This window comes from Pimephales promelas, chromosome 23 (assembly GCF_988280905.1).
Source record: "Pimephales promelas chromosome 23, fPimPro1.hap1.1, whole genome shotgun sequence".
NCBI lineage: Eukaryota > Metazoa > Chordata > Actinopteri > Cypriniformes > Leuciscidae > Pimephales > Pimephales promelas.
The window spans coordinates 15,911,769-15,930,768 of record NC_142791.1 but is presented as its reverse complement, the minus strand read 5'-3'; the positions used below and the strand labels follow the sequence as shown (position 1 = coordinate 15,930,768).

The 19,000-nt window shown below is 41.6% G+C and overlaps 1 protein-coding gene across 1 annotated transcript; it reads left to right on the top strand.

Annotated features, from left to right (window-relative positions):
- The first annotated feature begins 6,440 nt into the window (after window positions 1-6,440).
- rassf6 (Ras association domain family member 6) lies at window positions 6,441-18,656 on the top strand. The gene is made up of 11 exons (XM_039677866.2): window positions 6,441-6,622; window positions 7,516-7,593; window positions 8,476-8,554; window positions 8,793-8,944; window positions 11,862-11,950; window positions 12,043-12,236; window positions 17,351-17,452; window positions 17,603-17,654; window positions 17,938-18,056; window positions 18,142-18,239; window positions 18,323-18,656. Exons 2-11 carry the CDS (start codon window positions 7,535-7,537, stop codon window positions 18,396-18,398), a joined length of 1,020 nt encoding a protein of 339 aa, XP_039533800.1. The 5' UTR covers window positions 6,441-6,622; window positions 7,516-7,534; the 3' UTR covers window positions 18,399-18,656.
- Window positions 18,657-19,000: the final 344 nt, after the last annotated feature.

Sequence of the window (19,000 nt, the reverse complement as noted above, 5' to 3'; positions counted from 1 at the left end):
GTCTATTTGTTTTACATCAGAACTGAACACTTTAGCTGCATACACACACAGACACACACATACTCACTTAAAGGAGGTTATTAAGGTTTACAAATGGGCACAAGAAATTGTAAGGTCAAGATTAAATTAAATGTAAAGATTGCATGGAAGTTTGTCTAAAATACAAGGTATCATTGGGTTGTATTATATATCATGACTTGAAAGATATGATTTGAAGTTAAATTTACTATTTAAAACCATAAAACACATCTAATAAAACGTCTCTGGTTACGTATGTAACCTTAGTTCCCTGAAGGGAACGAGACGCTGCGTGTAAACGCCGTGGGGGAACGCCTCTGCGTGACGAGTCATGAAGCACGTATGAAATCTGTCCAATGGCGAGACGGAACGTCATAGGCGGGGTGACGTATCGACCAGGAAACTATAAAGCATCCCCGAAACACAAGCGCAACAGCTTCTGATAGGACTGAAGCAAGCGCTCACGGGCATGCTGGGAGTATGGCATAGACACGCAGCGTCTCGTTCCCTTCAGGGAACTAAGGTTACATACGTAACCAGAGACGTTCCCATTCAGGGAACTTCGAGCTGCGTGTAAACGCCGTGGGAACGCTAATACCAACGCCGCCATGCGAGCAGGTGTCCGTTGTATGAATATCAGAGTGCACATTCTGACGAAAGCATCTGAGCCCCAGGGGTGGAGCTGAAGTCCAGATGGTAAAACTTCACAAATGTGTGAGGTGAAGACCATCCTGCCGCCTCACAGATGTCACACAAGGGAACTCCTGATAAAAATGCCTTAGAGGCAGCCATACTCCGGGTTGAATGAGCCCGGACAGCCAAGGGAGAAGGCTGACCAGAGGACTCATAAGCAAGTGAAATGGCCTCGACCACCCACTTACTCATTCTCTGCTTAGACGCCGCAGAACCTCTATTAGGAGGCCCAAAGCAGACAAATAATTGTTCTGATTCCCTCCACAGGGCAGCTCTGTGGACATATGCGTCTAAGGCCCTCACCGGGCAGAGCAGATTTAGTTTCTCCTGGTCTGGTGTCCGAAACGGAGGAGGACAGAAGGCCTGTAGCACTATAGGTTTGACAACCGTAGTTGGAACCTTCGGAACATACCCCGGTCTAGGGAGGATGAAAGCCTTCGCCATACCGGGAGCAAATTCCAAGCACGAGGGGGAAACCGACAGCGCCTGAATATCTCCAATCCTCTTTAGGGAAGAGATGGCTAGGAGAAAGATGGTTTTGAGAGTAAGAAACTTCTCAGGCACCTCATCAATGGGCTCGAAAGGGGCTAAACAGAGCCCCTCCAACACAACCGCTAGATCCCAGGTCGGTACCCTCGTACGCACTACCGGCCTCAGCCTCAGGATACCACGAAGGAAACGGGTTACCAGGGGATGTCTCCCAAGAGAAGCTCCACTCAAAGGGACATGGTAAGCGGATAGGGCCGCCACGTACACCTTTAGTGTGGAGTACGATAACCCTGTGGAGAAGCGTTCCTGAAGGAATTCCAGCACTGCCGGCAACGGGCAGTTAACTGGATCCAACTGTCGCTCTCCACACCAAGAGGTGAACAGTTTCCACCTCGAGGCATACAACTTCCTCGTGGATGGGGCTCTGGACTGGAGGATGGTCTCCACGACCTCAGTCGAGAGACCTGAATCTATGAGCTGGGCCCCCTCAGAGGCCAAGCCCACAACCTCCACAGTTCCGGACGGGGGTGGAGTATCCCCCCGTCCGCTTGAGACAGAAGGTCCCTCCTGACCGGAATCTCCAGAGGAGGACCCTCGAGAAGGGAAATCAGGTCCGCAAACCATACCCTGGTTGGCCAACGGGGGGCCACCAGAAGTACACTGGCCCCCTCCTGGCGAATCCTTTCCAGAACCCCTGGGAGCAGAGCAATCGGGGGAAAAGCGTACAGGGGTGCCCTCGGCCACTCCTGTACCAACGCATCCAGCCCCAATGGAGCTGGAGGACTCAGGGAAAACCACAGCGGGCAGTGTGAGTTCTCCCTGGACGCAAAGAGGTCCACTTCGGCCCGACCGAAGTGTCTCCAAAGGAGCTCCACCACCTCGGGGTGAAGTCTCCACTCCCCGGGCCTCGGCCCCTGCCTCGACAGGATGTCCGCTCCCCGATTTAAGTATCCTGGGATATAAATCGCTCTCAGCGACCGAAGTTTCCCCTGGGACCACAACAGGATCTGGCGCGCCAGCTTGTACAATGGACGTGAGCGCAGACCCCCCTGGTGGTTTATGTAAGAGACCACAGACATGTTGTCTGACCGGACAAGAACATGATGATCTCTGAGGTCTGGGAGAAAGTGTTTCAAAGCCTGAAACACCGCCATCATCTCTAGACAATTTATATGCCATTGGAGATGATGGTCTTGCCACAGCCCGCGGGCCGAGCGACCACTCATGATCGCTCCCCAGCCCGTGAGAGAGGCATCCGTTGTCACCGTTACCCGGCGACACGGGGCTCCCAGCGCAGGTCCCAGGGACAGGAACCAAGGTTCTTTCCACATAGCCAGGGCACGGAGACCACGTCGCGTGACCTTGATCTTGCGGAGCGGGTTTCCCCTCGGGGAGAACCCCTTGGTCCTGAGCCACCACTGTAGTGGTCTCATGTACAGCAGGCCGCACGGTAACACGTTGGATGCTGCTGCCATCAGACCCAGAATTCTCTGGAATTCCTTTACAGTGAGTGACTGGCCTAGCTTCACTTGCGTGACAGTCGAGATAATCGAGACTATACGAGCCGGCGACAGACGTGCCTGCATCGTCGTCGAATCCCATACCACGCCTAGAAAAGTGGTCCGCTGAACTGGCGAAAGCACACTCTTCTTGGCGTTGAGTCTCAACCCCAACCTTCTGATGTGGGCGAGGACGGCATCTCGATGCCGAATCGCCTGATGCTCTGATTGAGCCAGAATCAACCAATCGTCGATGTAATTTAAAATGCGAATGCCCTGGAGACGCAGCGGAGCCAAGGCCGCGTCCATGCATTTCGTGAAGGTTCGAGGAGATAACGCTAGGCCGAATGGAAGGACCCGATATTGGTACGCTTCGCCCCCAAAAGCGAACCTCAGGAACTTCCGATGTTGCGGAAGGATGGAGATATGGAAGTACGCGTCTTTTAGGTCTATCGTGACAAACCAGTCCTTGGACCTGATCTGTGACACGATCTGCTTGAGAGTCAGCATTTTGAACTTGAGCTTCCCTACTGACCGATTTAAGAGGCGCAGGTCTAAAATCGGACGCAGCCCCCCATCCTTCTTCGGAACAATGAAGTACCGGCTGTAATACCCCAGCTCTCTGTCGGGAGGAAGAACTCGTTCTATCACCCCCTTCATTAGCAGAGCTTTCACTTCTTGTTCCATAACCAGAGCCTGCTCGGGGGTCACCACTGTGGGCAAAACCCCCCGAAAACGAGGTGGACGCGACCTGAACTGGATCGCGTACCCGCGTTCGATAGTCTGCAGGACCCAACGAGATATATTTGGAAGACTTCCCCATTCTACCAGAAATTCTACTAAGGGTACCAGCCTCTCGAGACTGGCCTCTGGAGTAGTTTTTAAAACAGAAACAGCGCCCTGTGACCGCGCACAGGCAGGGTTCAACGACCGTTCTGTATCGCTCCTCGGAGCAAACGAGCGTCCCTCGGGAAATCGCTCGCTGGGACCGTCTGCACCCCCCATTACAGGCAGGGTTGGCAGAACGAACCCCTGAGGGCACCGAGAGAGAGCGGGCGCCGGATTCAGCGGCGAACACCTCTGTCTCACGGTGGGGACCACCCTCAGTAGCCTGACACCAGTGGCGTCAGGACTTCTTCGACGAAGCCTTCCTGGCGACAATAACCGTCCTCAGATCGGTTCTATCCCGGGAAGACCTCGCCTGAGAACGCCGCGTCTCAGCCCAGTTTTGCTGGGGAGGAGCCCGAGACGCGACGCTCTTCTTCTGCTGCGCCCTATGCGAGGAACCCGACGGGCGGGGCTGCTCTCGCCCAGCAGCCCCCGAAGGATGAGTACGGACGGGGAGACATTTCTGGAGCGCCGCTGCCTGCTTTTTTCCCTCTTGGAATCTCTCAATCACTGCGTTCACAGAACCACCAAAAAGACCTTCGGTCGACAGCGGCGCATCCAGGAGAAAAGCTTTATCTTTCTCCTTCATATTAGCCAGATTTAGCCATAAATGCCTCTCCGTGGCCACCAGGGCTGCCATAGAGCGGCCGACTGATCTGGCCGTCTCCTTGGTGGCACGGAGAGAAATATCTGCCGCCTGACGCAGCTCATTAATCACGTCAGTGCTGACGACCTCCCCCTCGCTCATATCCTTCAGCAGATCTGCTTGATACGCCTGGAGGATGGCCATCGTATGCAAGCAAGATGCTGCCTGTCCCGCCGCTGAATAAGCTTTGCCCACCAAAACCGAAGTATTTCTGAGTGGCTTGGTGGGCAACGCCGGTGTTTTAAAAGACGATGCCGTCTCAGGAGAAAGATGGCTCGCCAAAACTTCCTCCATCCTCGGCATCGCCCCATAACCGTGTCCCCTAGACCCAGCAATATTAGCGTACATAGAGGTCTGTTGTGTCAAAATTCTAGCTGACACTGGTTTGTTCCACGATCTACACACCTCGGTGTGTAGATCGGGAAAAAAGGGCAAACACCGGCGTGGAGGTAGTGAGTGTGATTTTAAAAATCTCTCATCCATTTTACTTTTTACTCTCGACTCTTGTTTTTCAACTGGCCATTCAATGGTTAATTTTTCCACAGCCCGAGTCAAAACCTCCATCAGCTCTACATTCGCGGGAGACTGGGATGGCGAGTCCCCGATCTCCACTGAGTCCATAGACTCTGCATCCACACTTTCAACATCCAGCTCCTCAGAACTGGATAATTGAAGTGATGGCGCCTCAGCCCGGGCAGGAGAAACCGCAACGCGGACCCCCGCAGCGAGAACTGAGGCACTGGATCTACCAGGTAAGGGCAGAGAAAGGGCGGGGCCCGTCTCAATCCCCGCTGATAGATCCATCTGCGAACCCCACGACGCAAGCCTTCGCTGTGCCTCGGCAGCAGCGGGACCCGAGCCGCGGGGAGCGCGCACCGAACCACTCTCCTCGAAGAGTGCCCGGCGGGAGCGAAGTGTCTTCATGGACAGACACTCGCAGTGCTCACAGCCGGCCCCCTCGAGAGCCGACTGAGCATGCTGCACTCCCAAACAAACAACACACAGATCGTGTGTATCCCCACCCGTGATGAAGCGAGGGCAGGGATGAACACACTTTCTGAAATTCTGCTGTTGTTTGCTCGCCATATTTTCCAATATATATATATATACAATATCAGACAGACAGACAATATTCATACATAGAGCGCTTGTGAAGACTCAGAAGCTGTTGCGCTTGTGTTTCGGGGATGCTTTATAGTTTCCTGGTCGATACGTCACCCCGCCTATGACGTTCCGTCTCGCCATTGGACAGATTTCATACGTGCTTCATGACTCGTCACGCAGAGGCGTTCCCCCACGGCGTTTACACGCAGCTCGAAGTTCCCTGAATGGGAACTCTAACATTGTACAATAAGGAACTAAAAAATTAACAATAATTTTACTGCATTTATTAATCTTGGTTAATGTCTCAACATTTAATGTATTTTAAAATCAAAGGTTGTATCTGTTCACATTAGTTGATGTACTGTGAACTAACGAAGAACTATGAACATTTTTAAACATTATATTAAAAAAAAAATTGCTCATTGTTTATGTTAACAAAAAATTTAAACATTTAAAAGTATGGCCTTAATTTAAGTAATTTAATTTGACTTTTTATTATTATTTCTAACAATTGTATAATCTATAAAATAACTTTTAATCTATTTTTTTTTATGTTGCTTTTATTTTTTTGCTCCGCAGGAATAATTAAAACAAATATATATATATATATATATATATATATATATATATATATATATATATATATATATATATATATTCAAATAGAAACAAATATTTAAATATTACTATTTCACAATATTACTGTTTTCACTGTTTGATCAAATAAATGATGCCTTGAAAAGCATAAGAAACATATTTCAAAAACATTAAAGAAACTTACCAATCGCAAACTTTAGACTGGTATATATGTTTTACGAATATATTTATCTGGTATTATTATTGACTAAGGAAATGTTACTATTATGATAACCCTATCAAATATGTATCTTTGTGTATCCTCTTCATTAAATTAATTTCCCATATCTCACACCCTGCTCAAAAATCTTTAAGGTAAATGATATGTAAACTAAGAAACAGCCCACTATCAACATCTGAGGCCAGTGCGTCACTAATAAATGAAAAACTTCCTGTTCCGCCGACAAATTCAAACCTATGGGATTCATACCTGTGGGTGTGTTCATGCATTCACTGGATTGACAGGCATTCCCAGAAAGCCCTTAGAAGAGGTGAGCTGGATCAAGTTATAGCACAACATTGTCATAGTCAGGAAAACACCTGACAGGGACTGTGGCTCTTCATTCTGTCCCGGGCTGGCCGTTTAGGAAGAGATATGTGACCCCTTCCTCGGTAAAGTCCACTGACACTGGATCTAAGCAGACCGCAGGTGAGTGAACTGTGAGAGTGTTCATGTGCCACTACAGTTTTGTGTTTAAAGAGTTACGGTTACACTTTCTTTGAAGGTGTCCGTGTTACAGTGTAATTACTAAGTAATAATGAAATGTAGCTTAGGGTTAGGGATTTCGGGATAGGGATTGGTTTAGGGCTACTTATTGCATTATTTACTACAGTAACTACATGTAAAATGAAATACGGCTAATGAGTTAAATCAAGTTTGTTTGTGAGAAAGTAAGTATAATGAAGTAATAAATTCAATTGAAAACATGCTAATGTTATGAATACACGAGGGACTTGTGTCTTTATCTAAAATGAGTTCTGAATTGAATCAAACACACTCTGTGGCTTTAAATGTCAATGTTGTTTCAAGCCATTGTATGTGTGTTTGCATTGGGAAATGTCAGACGTATTTACATACAGATGCACAGATCTTTTGTCAGTCAAAGCTGTTTGGATTTGTATCTGTGGATAAAGAGCGTGCTCTAACTTGAAAAACCACACCACTCCCTCTAATACACAAATTCACTCAATGTCCCTGCTAGGACTGAGCAAGCAAAGTGAAAGTACAACTCAAACAATCCTGAACACACAAGACTGCCAGTGTGTTTTTTGCTCCAATGGCCGCAGGCTTTAGAGTTTTTAAAGCACAGCGCTTTGAAAAGGTCTGATTGCTAATGACACATTAGCGTGGACGCATCAGCTGCCTTCACTCAAATACCAGAGACTAATAATGCTGACGAAAAACGTGTTTGGACACAGTTGGAACTCATTCTGAATAAATATCTTGAGAGGGACCAGCAGTCTTGACTTGAATGTCTTCACGGCTTGAGTGTGTCATTAGTGTGTTTTAATGGTGCTTGAAAAAATGTACTTTCTTTGTAGATTGGGTTAGTCTGTTGAAATGAATGCGGGTCAGTCAAACTCTGTTGTTCTAATTGGTGCCGGAAAATCGTGCTCCAGGTGAGTAGTCTTACACACACACACACACACACACACATATTAGGGATATCAAACCATTAATCGCGATTAATCGCATCCAAAATAAAAGTTTGTGTTTACATAATATATGAGGGTGCACTGTGTATAATTATTTTGTATATGTATATATACATATACACACATGCATGTATATTTAAGAAAAAATATGATTTATATATATATATATATATATATATATATATATATATATGAAGAGTTCAGATGCAAAAGCCTCTAAATGCCATTTGAAATTTTCTTCTAAAATGATATTTTTATCAAGCTTGTATATTTAAGTTCAGTCATTTCACTTAAATGGCAATGAAGATTACCTATTAATTGTCATTTAAGTGAAATTACTGAACTTAAATATACAAGCTTGATAAAAAATATCATTTTAGAAGAAAATTTCAAATGGCACTTAGAGGCTTTTGCATCTGAACTCTTCATATATATATATATATATATATACATATAAATCTATATACAGTATATACATATATACAAGCATGTGTGTGTATTTATATATAAAATAATTATACACAGTGCACCCATATATATTATGTAAACACAAACTTTTATTTTGGATGCGATTTATCGTTTGAGAGCCATCTTTGTTTTGCTCAGCTTTCATCATTCAAGTGTATTATTGGTTACACTTTAATTTCGATGGTCCACTTTAGACATTATAATCTCTATAAGTACCTTGCAACTTCATGTCATTTAACTCTCTTTCGAAGTAGCAGACTGTTCGTGTTTGGGTTAGTAGAATAGGTTGACGTGTAGTCAGCCTATGAATGTCTAAAGTGGAGTATGGAGTATCAAAATAAGTATATTTCTTACTGATTTTTTTTTCTGGATTCAAAGGGCTCAGTTTTCCTCTTTATTGAACACCTACAACTGCTTTCTTAAAGACACAACACACCTGCAGCTCACTGTCTATGAGGTAAATCACTTATATCTTTATGTAGATAATGCATTCATTACATTAAGGCTCAATTAATGATACAAGCGAGACAAGTTTGACTATTCTAGACGGTATTTGATAGTACCATGTGGTTTTGCACTGTGTGTGGACTTTGGGCCTACAATCATAATTTGCCATAAACAGGATTCCACTGCCCTCTGCTGGGACAGAACCGAATAGCAGATCGGTAATAACCGTGCCATGTCTGCTTTTATAGAATGAAGGGAAGGTGACATTTGAAGGCATCCTTGGCATTTCCTGGGGTGTAAAGAAACCCATTCAGTTACAAATACAAGATGAGAAACCGATATGTACAAATGAGTGGTCTGTCAAGCCACCAGACCCTATGAGTCCACTTGGAAATAAAAGGTTTGTATTTTTTTTTTTTAATTACATACATTATTTATGTGTAAAAACCAGTGGTGTGTTGCATATGACATATTTTCAGTTAAAGGGGAAAAGCTATAAAATAAAATAAAAAAGGCTAAGAAAAGATGTTCTGGTCTATTTAAAGGAATATTTCATATTCAATGAAGCCTGAACTCTCTTATTGACAATATCAGTGGCATGGAAAGTTGACTGTACTGTACAATGGATCTCTATGGGGCCAGAGTTTAACTGAGTGACACTGATTCTCAGACAAGAAAAACTTGATTTTGTCTGTGGGGAATTGATTGGATGGTTGTGGTTTGTGATTGGTGGATTGCCCCGCCCTCACGCCAGTAAACACACACCATCAAAGAAGATGCTGCAGTATCACAACAAGACGTGAAATAATCACGTTGGTCCACTTTGGAAAACGTGTAGATGTCACGGTTTAACCACCTCAAACGTGAAACTTACACGTTTTTGCGTTAACACGTTAGATACGGATGTTGACCTATTCTACACGCAATCGCCTCTGCCATAACCGAGAAAAATGGAATTTTGTTTTCAAATTGGTTCAGAAATTTTGGTCTATATTTTCTCATTTAAATAAAACCCCCATTCATGCACACTCCTTTAATTTGAAAGATATTATTTGTTATTATACTGATGCCCACACATCCAAAGAATACATTTATATTTTTTTTTTATTTTATTTGGCAAAATTTTCATCCATAAACACAAATTTATGGGATCACTTCCTATTTTCTCACATGTTTTGGTTGAAGTAGACTCACTGCTTAAATCTTTTAGTTTATCTAGCAATAAAAAATGTAATAGATTCCTGAAAATATATGAACAACTATTTTGTATTGGATCTGATAGTCAAGATTAAACAGCTTTATATCATACATTGCTTATTTTATTTGTATTATTATTTTTAATATATATATATATATATATATATATATATTATATTTTTATATTTTATATTATATAATTTATATAATTTATATAATTTTATATTATATATATATAATATATTTTTATATATATTAAAAAAAATATATATATATATATATATATATATATATATATATATATGAAGAGTTCAGATGCAAAAGCCTCTAAATGCCATTTTAAATTTTCTTCTTTAATGATGATTTTTATCAAACTTGTATATTGAAGTTCAGTAATTTCGCTTAAATGGCAATGATAATTACCTATTAATTGTTATTTAAGTGAAATTACTGAACTTCAATATATTTTTATAATATATCAAATATGTTTAAAAAAAAAAAAACATGTATTATTTTTAAGGTGAAAAGGATTCATTTGCTTTGATCCATGACGAAAAAAAAAAACGTCTAAATATCACGTTTTTAATGAAGTAGCCTAATGAGTAAAACGTCTATTTTTCCGGCGTCCCCCAGCTCCTTGTTTAAGCAAAAGGTAAGCTAAAACTAAACGAGGACCTGGGGGACACTGGAAATTAGACGTTTTACTCATTAGGCTATACTTCATTAAAAACGTGACATTTAGACGTTTTTTTTTTTTTTTTCGGCGTGGATCAAGGCAAATGAATCCTTTTCACCTTGAAAATAATAAATGTTTTTTGCATTTTAAATAATAGAACATTTCTCAGTAATCGTCAATTAAACAAAATTGCATTTTTCTCGGTTATGGCAGAGGCGATTGCGTGTAGAATAGGTCAACATTGGGGTATCTCTCCACTGGAACGTGCTAACGCAAACGTGTAAGTTTCACGTTTGAGGTGGTTAAACCGTGACATCTACACGTTTTCCAAAGTGGACCAACGTGATTATTTCACGTCTTATCGTGATACCGGGTTGAAGAGGGAAGGGAAGTGCTTTTGATTAAAGACTACGAGGCACATGAATTGAAAATGATTTATATTAAATAATGGAATATTTCATTTAAAAAAAAATGTCAATTTTGAGTTCATGGTGACTTTAAAGACCCCGTGAAACCAAATGATGGTGTGTTGATGTATTTTCTATTGAAACAAAGATAGAGAGGGACATATCGAAGACATAATCTCTAGTCTAGTTTTAGTTTCCATTTGGATTACATAATAAACATGATTTGCTTCTTGTATGTGGAATTAGGGGAGGGACATTCTCATAGAGAGCATTTGATTGAACATTTGGACATCCAGAAAAGTTTATTTCCAGAAAGAGAATGAATATAACCTTTAAAATATCTGCTAAAATATTACTCATATGTAAATGAGTGTATGAAAAATATTTATATACTTATTTACATGAGTAAAGTTATATTATAAATAAGTACATAATAATTGAATATCCTTAAGGGATGGTTGAAAAAAAATTGTCATCATTTACTCACCCTCATGTTGTTCCAAAAGTTTATTTTTTTCTGTTAGATATTTCAATATTAGATTTTAAAGAATTATGGTAAGATGGACCACTAATTGGACCTAGTTCACCACTGATGGATGCCATTGACTTCCATAGTAGAAAAAAAAAAATACTATGGAAGTCAATTGGGTCCATCAATTGCCTGGTTACCAACATTCTTCAAAATATCAAGAGAAGAAGATCATACAGGTTTTGAACAACTTGAGGGTGAGTAAATGATTACAGAATTATCCCCTTTGGAAATTAAAATTGAATTTGAAAATTACATGATGAAAATAAACTCTTGTCAGTTTTTTCAAACAAGTGTTGTTTGCTTAAAAAGCAAGCCATTAAATAAGGCAACATTATAACAGGAAGCCAATGGACACAAAACAAACTTTCTGTCTTAGATGAGACTAAGCCATTTGTACAGTGAACATGACAAAATTACCTATAAATCATTATTAAAGATTTTGTCTTTTTATGCTTTATCATTAGAGTACATGCTTGTGATTTAATAAAATGTTATGTTCCATTAGGGGTATGACACGATGGGGAGAATTTGATGATCTTCGTATTGATGAGCTGGAGGAAGCTGAATCCACGAAACTTGAACATCCTACTCAAGGTTCTTATACTTATATTACAAGTAGTCAGTATGGAGTGCATTATAGTGCCCCCACACTTTTTAACCAATAATTAACTAAATCTCTCTTTAAGGCTACATCGCATACGAGAGCAAGACTTTAAGGCCTTCCCGGGCTGTGCCTACCATTGAAGAAAGTTCATATCTGACCCGTACCGTGAGTGATGCCTCGCTGGTGAAAATGAGGGTGAAAAGTAAGAAGATGGTTGAAAGTCAGAGGAACAGAAATAATCGCTTCTCCATCAATGGACACTTCTACAACTACAAGGTCTGTCCCTTTTCTACAAGACCGACATTGAAGCCAGATGTAAATTATCAATAATGTTGTCAGTATTATTGCTTTGATGGGTATTTTATATAGTTTAACTTTTGAAATTCACATAATTATTACATAAATCTGTAAATGTCAACAAAGGGGAACATGTTTTGTGAACTTTTTAACTTTAAATTTGTACTTGTACTAGCTTCTATCGACATATTTCACCATGATTGTCGAGTTTTATGTGGCCTAAATCATGAAGTCTTCATGTAATCGGAAATTTCCTACTTCTGAAATTGCTCTTTCTCAGCTCATTGTATTCAAGTGCTTTGGTTGAATCAACGTTGAAATAGGCCTATGTTTCAATTTTGCTAATTAAATCATAATTGACATTGTAACGTTGTTTCACCAACACTGTCTTGCCTTTCAACATGGGACGAATAATATCAACATTGAACTAACATTGAATGCTTCATTTAGTACAGGCGGACTCATGAATTTGCAAATTAGCCCCACCTACAGGCATAAGCTCAGAATACCTCATCCAAAAGCTGCACAATGATAAGTGGAAGTACTGGTTTAAATCAGTCATGTATGTTTGAACCAGAAACTGATTCAGAAGAAGTAGTGCAAGAGTAAATGTACTGTATGTATTGAGAGAATGTATTGCTCTATACAGCACATCACAGTAATGAATATGATCAGCCTTTTGCTTGACTACGTTATCAGACATCTAATAATGTGTTGATGTTACACAAACCATAATCCCATTCACCATCTCAGGTTCAGGCAACTACCTTCTAAATATCAGTATCCTTAGAAACGCTTTGAACAACTTACGTCAGTGGAGAAAGGCATTAGTTTATCATAACATTGTAAAATACATCATTTGCCCACTATATTGCTAAATGTACCTGATTTTTCATATCAGCAAAAAAAAAAAAATTACCAAGATAACATCTCAGGTTACTTGACTGCGCTATGGGAAAATATTTTTGTTTGACCAGTTGTGAGTGTGTGGCAAACATGCCAAGGAAGCTTGGGATGTTGACTCAAGTAGCATGAGCATCCAAGCTATACAATCTGATGAATGTGTATTGAGAGGACCCTTGCTAAAGCTTTGGAGGAAGCAACTCCCCTGGTAGAATGAGCCCTAATTCCTAGAGGGGAAGCTTGACCCCACATCTTATATGCTAGAGTAATAGTATCCATCAACCAGTGTGACACTGTTTGCTTAGTGGAGACCGCCCCCAGGTTATGACACCCATTGCAAATGAAGAGTTGCCCTGACTTAAACCACTGGCTAGTGCAGTGGACGTAAGTCTGAAGAGCACGTAGTAGACACATTCGGTCAAGTTTCTCCTGCCTCTGTGTAGTGAAAGGCGGTGGACAGAAAGCTCTAAGAATGACCCGGATGCACAGTCGAGAATGGAACTTTAGGTAGATAATTAGAGTGAGGATGAAAAATAGCTTTGACCATTCCAGGGGCAAAGTCTACCCAGCATGGTGAGGTCGACGGAGCTTGCAAATCCCCAAATTCTATTTTGTCAAGTAATATCCATGAGGAAAACCATCTTTAGGGTCCCGAGGTTCAAACGGGGTCTCGACCAGACCCTTGAGACCCTCGCTAAATCCCACAAAGGGATCGTTACTCTAACAGGAGGTCTCAGTTGCCTGGCCCCATGAAAGAAACGGGCAATCAGAGGGGGCTTCCTGACTGGCACCCCGTTAATCAGGGAGTTGCAAGCCAATATGGCACCCACTGAGAGTGGCGGGGCATGTGCCTGCTGATAATTTCTCCTGCAAAAACTTCGGTAGTGAAACAATCTAGCAGAGGACTGGGTCCACCTTTCAAAAACACCCTATTTAGTGGCATTGATTCTTCTTGTTGAGGGAGTCCTAGCACTGAGATTAGTCTGTACAACATCAGCTGGAAACCCAGCGTACCTCAGTTGGTCTCCCACAGGGGCCAAACATCAAGGCATCACAGCTCAGGCCGGGATGAAATGCCTGGGGGTTCCTCCTGTTCGATAATTGCAATGTCTTGAGAGGTGAAGAGGTCCACTTCTGCTTCGTAGAATCTTTTCCATATCTGTTTACTCACATTCTAGCCCTGAAGGACAGAAACTTGTCCCCACAGCAGAACCTGCAGGGCTAGCCTGTTCACATGATAGAACACAGTTTAAGTGACTACCATAGTGTTGACCACCTGCAGTAGGATATTGTAGCTCCTTAACTGCTTGAGGAAGTCCTTCAAGGACTTCCTCAAGCAGGCCAGAAAGCTGGACGGCTGTACCCGTACAGGATGTAAATGGTAAATTGAATGGCGCATTTATATAGCGCATTTATATATGTATATAGCGCTTTCATAGACCTAATGGCCACCAAAGCGCTTTACATATTGCCTCACATTCACCCATTCACACACTCATTCATACACCGACAGCCATACAACCATACAAGGCGCCATCCAGCTCGTCGGGAGCAACTGTGGTTAGGTGCTCATCTTGCTCATGGACACCTCGACACTTGGTCAGGTGGAACCGGGGATTGAACCACCAACCTTTTGGTTTGTAGACAACCTACATTAACCACTGAGCCAGTGCCGCCCCACTGCCGGATGTGTCTGTCATTAGCATTTTGCTATTACAAGATGCATCAAGAGTGGGAACCAAGGATAGGAACTGGGATCTGAGCCACATTGAACGGGTGACGAATGAACCTTATTTGTCTTTGAGGATCAGCCCTTGGATGAAATCCCCTGGCTTTGAGCAGCAACTAAAACAGTCTTAGGTGCAAAAGGCCAATAGCTATCACAATGGATAAGATCTACAAATCTTTGAAAGTGATGCAGATAAATTTCCTTACCATGCCTGCTATCACTCAGGGTGTTTAAAATGGTCTTGAAATGTGTGGGATACAGTTGTGTATGACCACATGTTGAGAGATTACCAGTACCTTTTCCTCTGGGTAGGAGAGAAAATGCATTTCTTGACGCTGAGTCACAACCTCAGAGAAACCAGATGAGTGAGGACGACATTTCGATGTCAAATCGCAGCGGAGCAAGAGGTGCATCCATGCATTTTGTATATGTGTAGGGTGACAAGGCTAGGCCGAATGGAAGAACCCAATATTGGTAAGCTTTACCCCTGAAAGCAGACCTCAGGAACTTCCTATGTTGTGGCAGAATTTCACAATCTCATTTTAGGAGCTTGCCCTTGAAAATATGTGATACAAGTACGAAGCACTTTAACAGTGAGGATTCACAGGGCTCACACTCATCATGCTCAAATGCAAGCAAAAGTCATGCGTCTGGTACTCTGGTACTCTGGGATGGGCCCATAACAAGCAGGCGTGAATGGCCTATTTTTTTTTCACACTTGAGAAATTTCTGCACACTGACAACTGGAACTCTTACTCCAAACAAAGTGAGTAGACAGAGAGTGTAGCAGACCAACGTATTCTCATCCCAAGGCGTTATATACGACACTTTTGCCAAAGTGTAGACATCCAATGTGCATGGCACCCTTTAGCGTCAATATGAGACACAGATATATATGGGCAGAGACTATTTATATAGAGACATGCCACTTCCTCAATCCTTAATACAAATGTATAGGGAAAACCTGTAACACCAAAGATGGAGGTTGTATGCAAATGCCCCGCCCCTCCCGCTGGACAGCCAATCGTCTGCTTGTAACGGTCAAGCCGGGAAACATTTAAATACGTAACTGTTTGAAAAGGCGGCAGATTAGAAATGCAGTACATGTGTGCGTTGTGTAAATATCAGACATCCCAAGTCTCCCAGAAGTTCCGGGTGTCCGAAATTGCCCGCAAATTAGTTCAAATCTCCCGGAATCTAGAGCGAGCGAGCAAGAGCGCGCATTTTAAATTGTGCAGCGCGCGCGACAGAGAGCGAGAGAACCCTTGCGCATGCACAGTAAAAGTATAACCTGTGGGAAAACGCCGTTTTAAACCTTATTTTAGTGCAAAGTCATCAAACTTTTTCAGCGATTTTTATTATATTTTACTGCTGTTTTTATACATGCCGTTTTTATGTCATGGTGACCAATGAAACTGCAGTTCTGACTCTCTGCCCATTAATTTAGATAGGAGCCTGGTCTTGTTAAGTCCGAAATAGTCCGGAGGCGTTGCCAAGATGGTGGCGAGTGGCATGACTTGCCTGAAAGGACTTTGATATGGACCAGAAGGCGCCTCCTAGTGGTCTAACCCTAACCCTACCCGAGACCTAGATGCTTCGGTTATGGAAGGTTTAGGTATGGGGTAGGGTTAGACCACTAGGAGGCGCCTTCTGCCCCTTATATATCTGCGTCTCATTTGACGCTAAAGGGTGCCATGTGTGTTGGATGTCTACGCTTTGGCAAAAGCTTTGTAAATGACGCCTTGGGGTGAGAACGGGCTCAGCAGACACAAAGCGGTCTCTGAAGACATAAACCTGAAGGCACACCTGTTTCACATCCACATTGACTTGATTGGTTACAACGTTGTTTGCGACGTAGAGAACAAGGGCATTTTCAAACTGCATTTTTGAGACTGAGTTTATATTTTACAATTCTGAGAAATTTTATATAGTATTTTCTAGTCAAAAATTGTATTGTCTTCACAAAAACAATTTTTTTGGTCAGGACCTTTTTGAATTGTTTTCCTATGGCAGTTGTAGTGATGAAAGCTATAGTTGCTTTGAACGCCCGTAGAGTGTGATGATGATGGGTGATAAACTTGTGGTGCTCTCGCGGGTTACTAGGAGCTTAACAACTTCACAAACCGTAACTACCACAATGTTAACAAAAAGTTAATAAAAGGCTGATTTGATGTTCACTTGACTGACAGGACAGCTGTTTCAGTGGTTGCATAGCAAAATAAAAAAAGCAACGCACTGCTCGTTCTGTGCTATCGTGGTAGGGCTGTGTGCCTCACAGTTTCGAACCTGGTCTTATAAGCAGACCAACTATTAAAATGAAAAGTTCCCCCATTAATGAAAAGTCATTATTAATTCACCCTTACAGTATGTACAAATTTATTTCATCTATGAATACAAAGGGGGAAATTGTGCTTGTTTTGTGAGCCTTTTTATAGAATTCTGGTTTATTTTGTTTATGCAGACATCTATTTTCACACCATCATATGGAGCAACCACAAATGTGCACATTACCAGCAAGATGACAACACAAGAAGTCATTACACAGCTTCTTCAGAAATTTAAAGTAGGTATTATTTTTACTACTGGCAATTCAATACATAACCCCTTTAACATTGCTAAGTCACTTCAGCCATTTTGTTGTACTTGACTCAGGATTTCCACCCTTCATTTTGATAGACAAATTCACACATCTTTTTTTTTTTTTTTAATGCAGATAGAAAACAGTCCAAATGAATTTGCTCTCTACTGCATTCATCAAAGTGGAGGTTTGTTTGATTCAGTTTAATGCTTTCACCCTTAATTTATAAAAAAAATAAATAAATCACAACGAACAAACTAGTTTTAAATCTTAATTTAGTTCTAATTGTGGGAGTAGTTTCTTTTATAATTATATACACCCCCCCCCCCCCCATCCCAATTTTTGATCCAAATTTGGTAAGAATTGTGTCATCATTCATCCAAAATTTGTTCCAAGATTCTCTGTCCTAGTTTAGACTTTTTTGACATTCACAGAATCACATTTCTGATTGTTAAATCCATTGTCGGTAGAGAAACGAAGGTTGAGCAGTTCAGACCTGCCACTGTGGGAACGCGTTCTACAGGGACCATCAAACAGAATTATGAAAATGTTCCTCATGGATGCCGACGAACAGGAAGTTAGCCTTGATGTAAGACAAGCTCTCCTGACATGACAGAAATGTGTTTTTACTCAAATAAAGTTAAACTAATATATTGTTCCCACTGCTTTGACAGGTAGCTCAGTACCTCAATTTAGAGATGCCCATTTTGAGAGTAATTCTGCAGAAGCTGGAAGAGCAAGAGCATCAAGAAGAACAAAGAATAATCGCAAAGTAGGAAAAACAAAATGTGCTTTTGCCAATGACTTTATAATTCGCCAGTGATAAGCTTACATGTGTTTTTTTTTCTCTCACAGGTATGAAATGGAACGGAATCTGTTGTTGCAGTGCTTGAAAAAAAAGATGCCGGTCAAAACTGAGACAACTGTATAAATTAATTCTTGCCAATGGCAAACTGTTTCCACATGAAGTCTAAGGGTACAGCAAGAAATGTAAAATAAGATGGAAACTGGAGTCTTCAGGATAGAAATCAGGATTGTGAGATGTTCAAAAGTGCATATAGGCCATTTCAAACATGGCTTTACTGTTGAGTTTGTGGTTGTAGTGTATATAATGTAAAATAGTTTTTACATAAATGTAATTACAATATTTATAATGCGAGAAACCAAATAAAAAACTGGTATTTGATTAGCAGTTTATTTGTGGATTAATCCATTCAGACCCTGTGTCCATTACAATGGACATCACATGTCAGTCCCCTTTTTTAACCTCTGGAGTATTTCACCTAGTTTAAAGCCTGCAGTCCATGAGATTGGACATTTGTCATCCAATCAAATGCCAGTAAAGCTCTGCATGTAGTAATTATAGATTAAAAAAAAAAACCTCTACACTGAAGAGAAGCATGGCAGCACTTCACTCCAAACACAGGAGCAAGCAACATTGTCTAAGGTGTAGTTACATTTTGTATATATTTTTGCCAGTATTTCGTACTTTGTATGTAAAATAGAAAGATTGAACTTATTAATTAAAAGTTA

Bases quoted from the DNA above. Each gene is read 5' to 3' on its own strand.
- rassf6 (XM_039677866.2), top strand. From the start codon at position 7,535: ATGAATGCGGGTCAGTCAAACTCTGTTGTTCTAATTGGTGCCGGAAAA. The intron at 8,945-11,861 runs GTTTGTATTTTT...ATGTTCCATTAG, and splicing joins AGTCCACTTGGAAATAAAAG to GGGTATGACACGATGGGGAG. The intron at 17,453-17,602 runs GTAGGTATTATT...TTTTTAATGCAG, and splicing joins AGCTTCTTCAGAAATTTAAA to ATAGAAAACAGTCCAAATGA.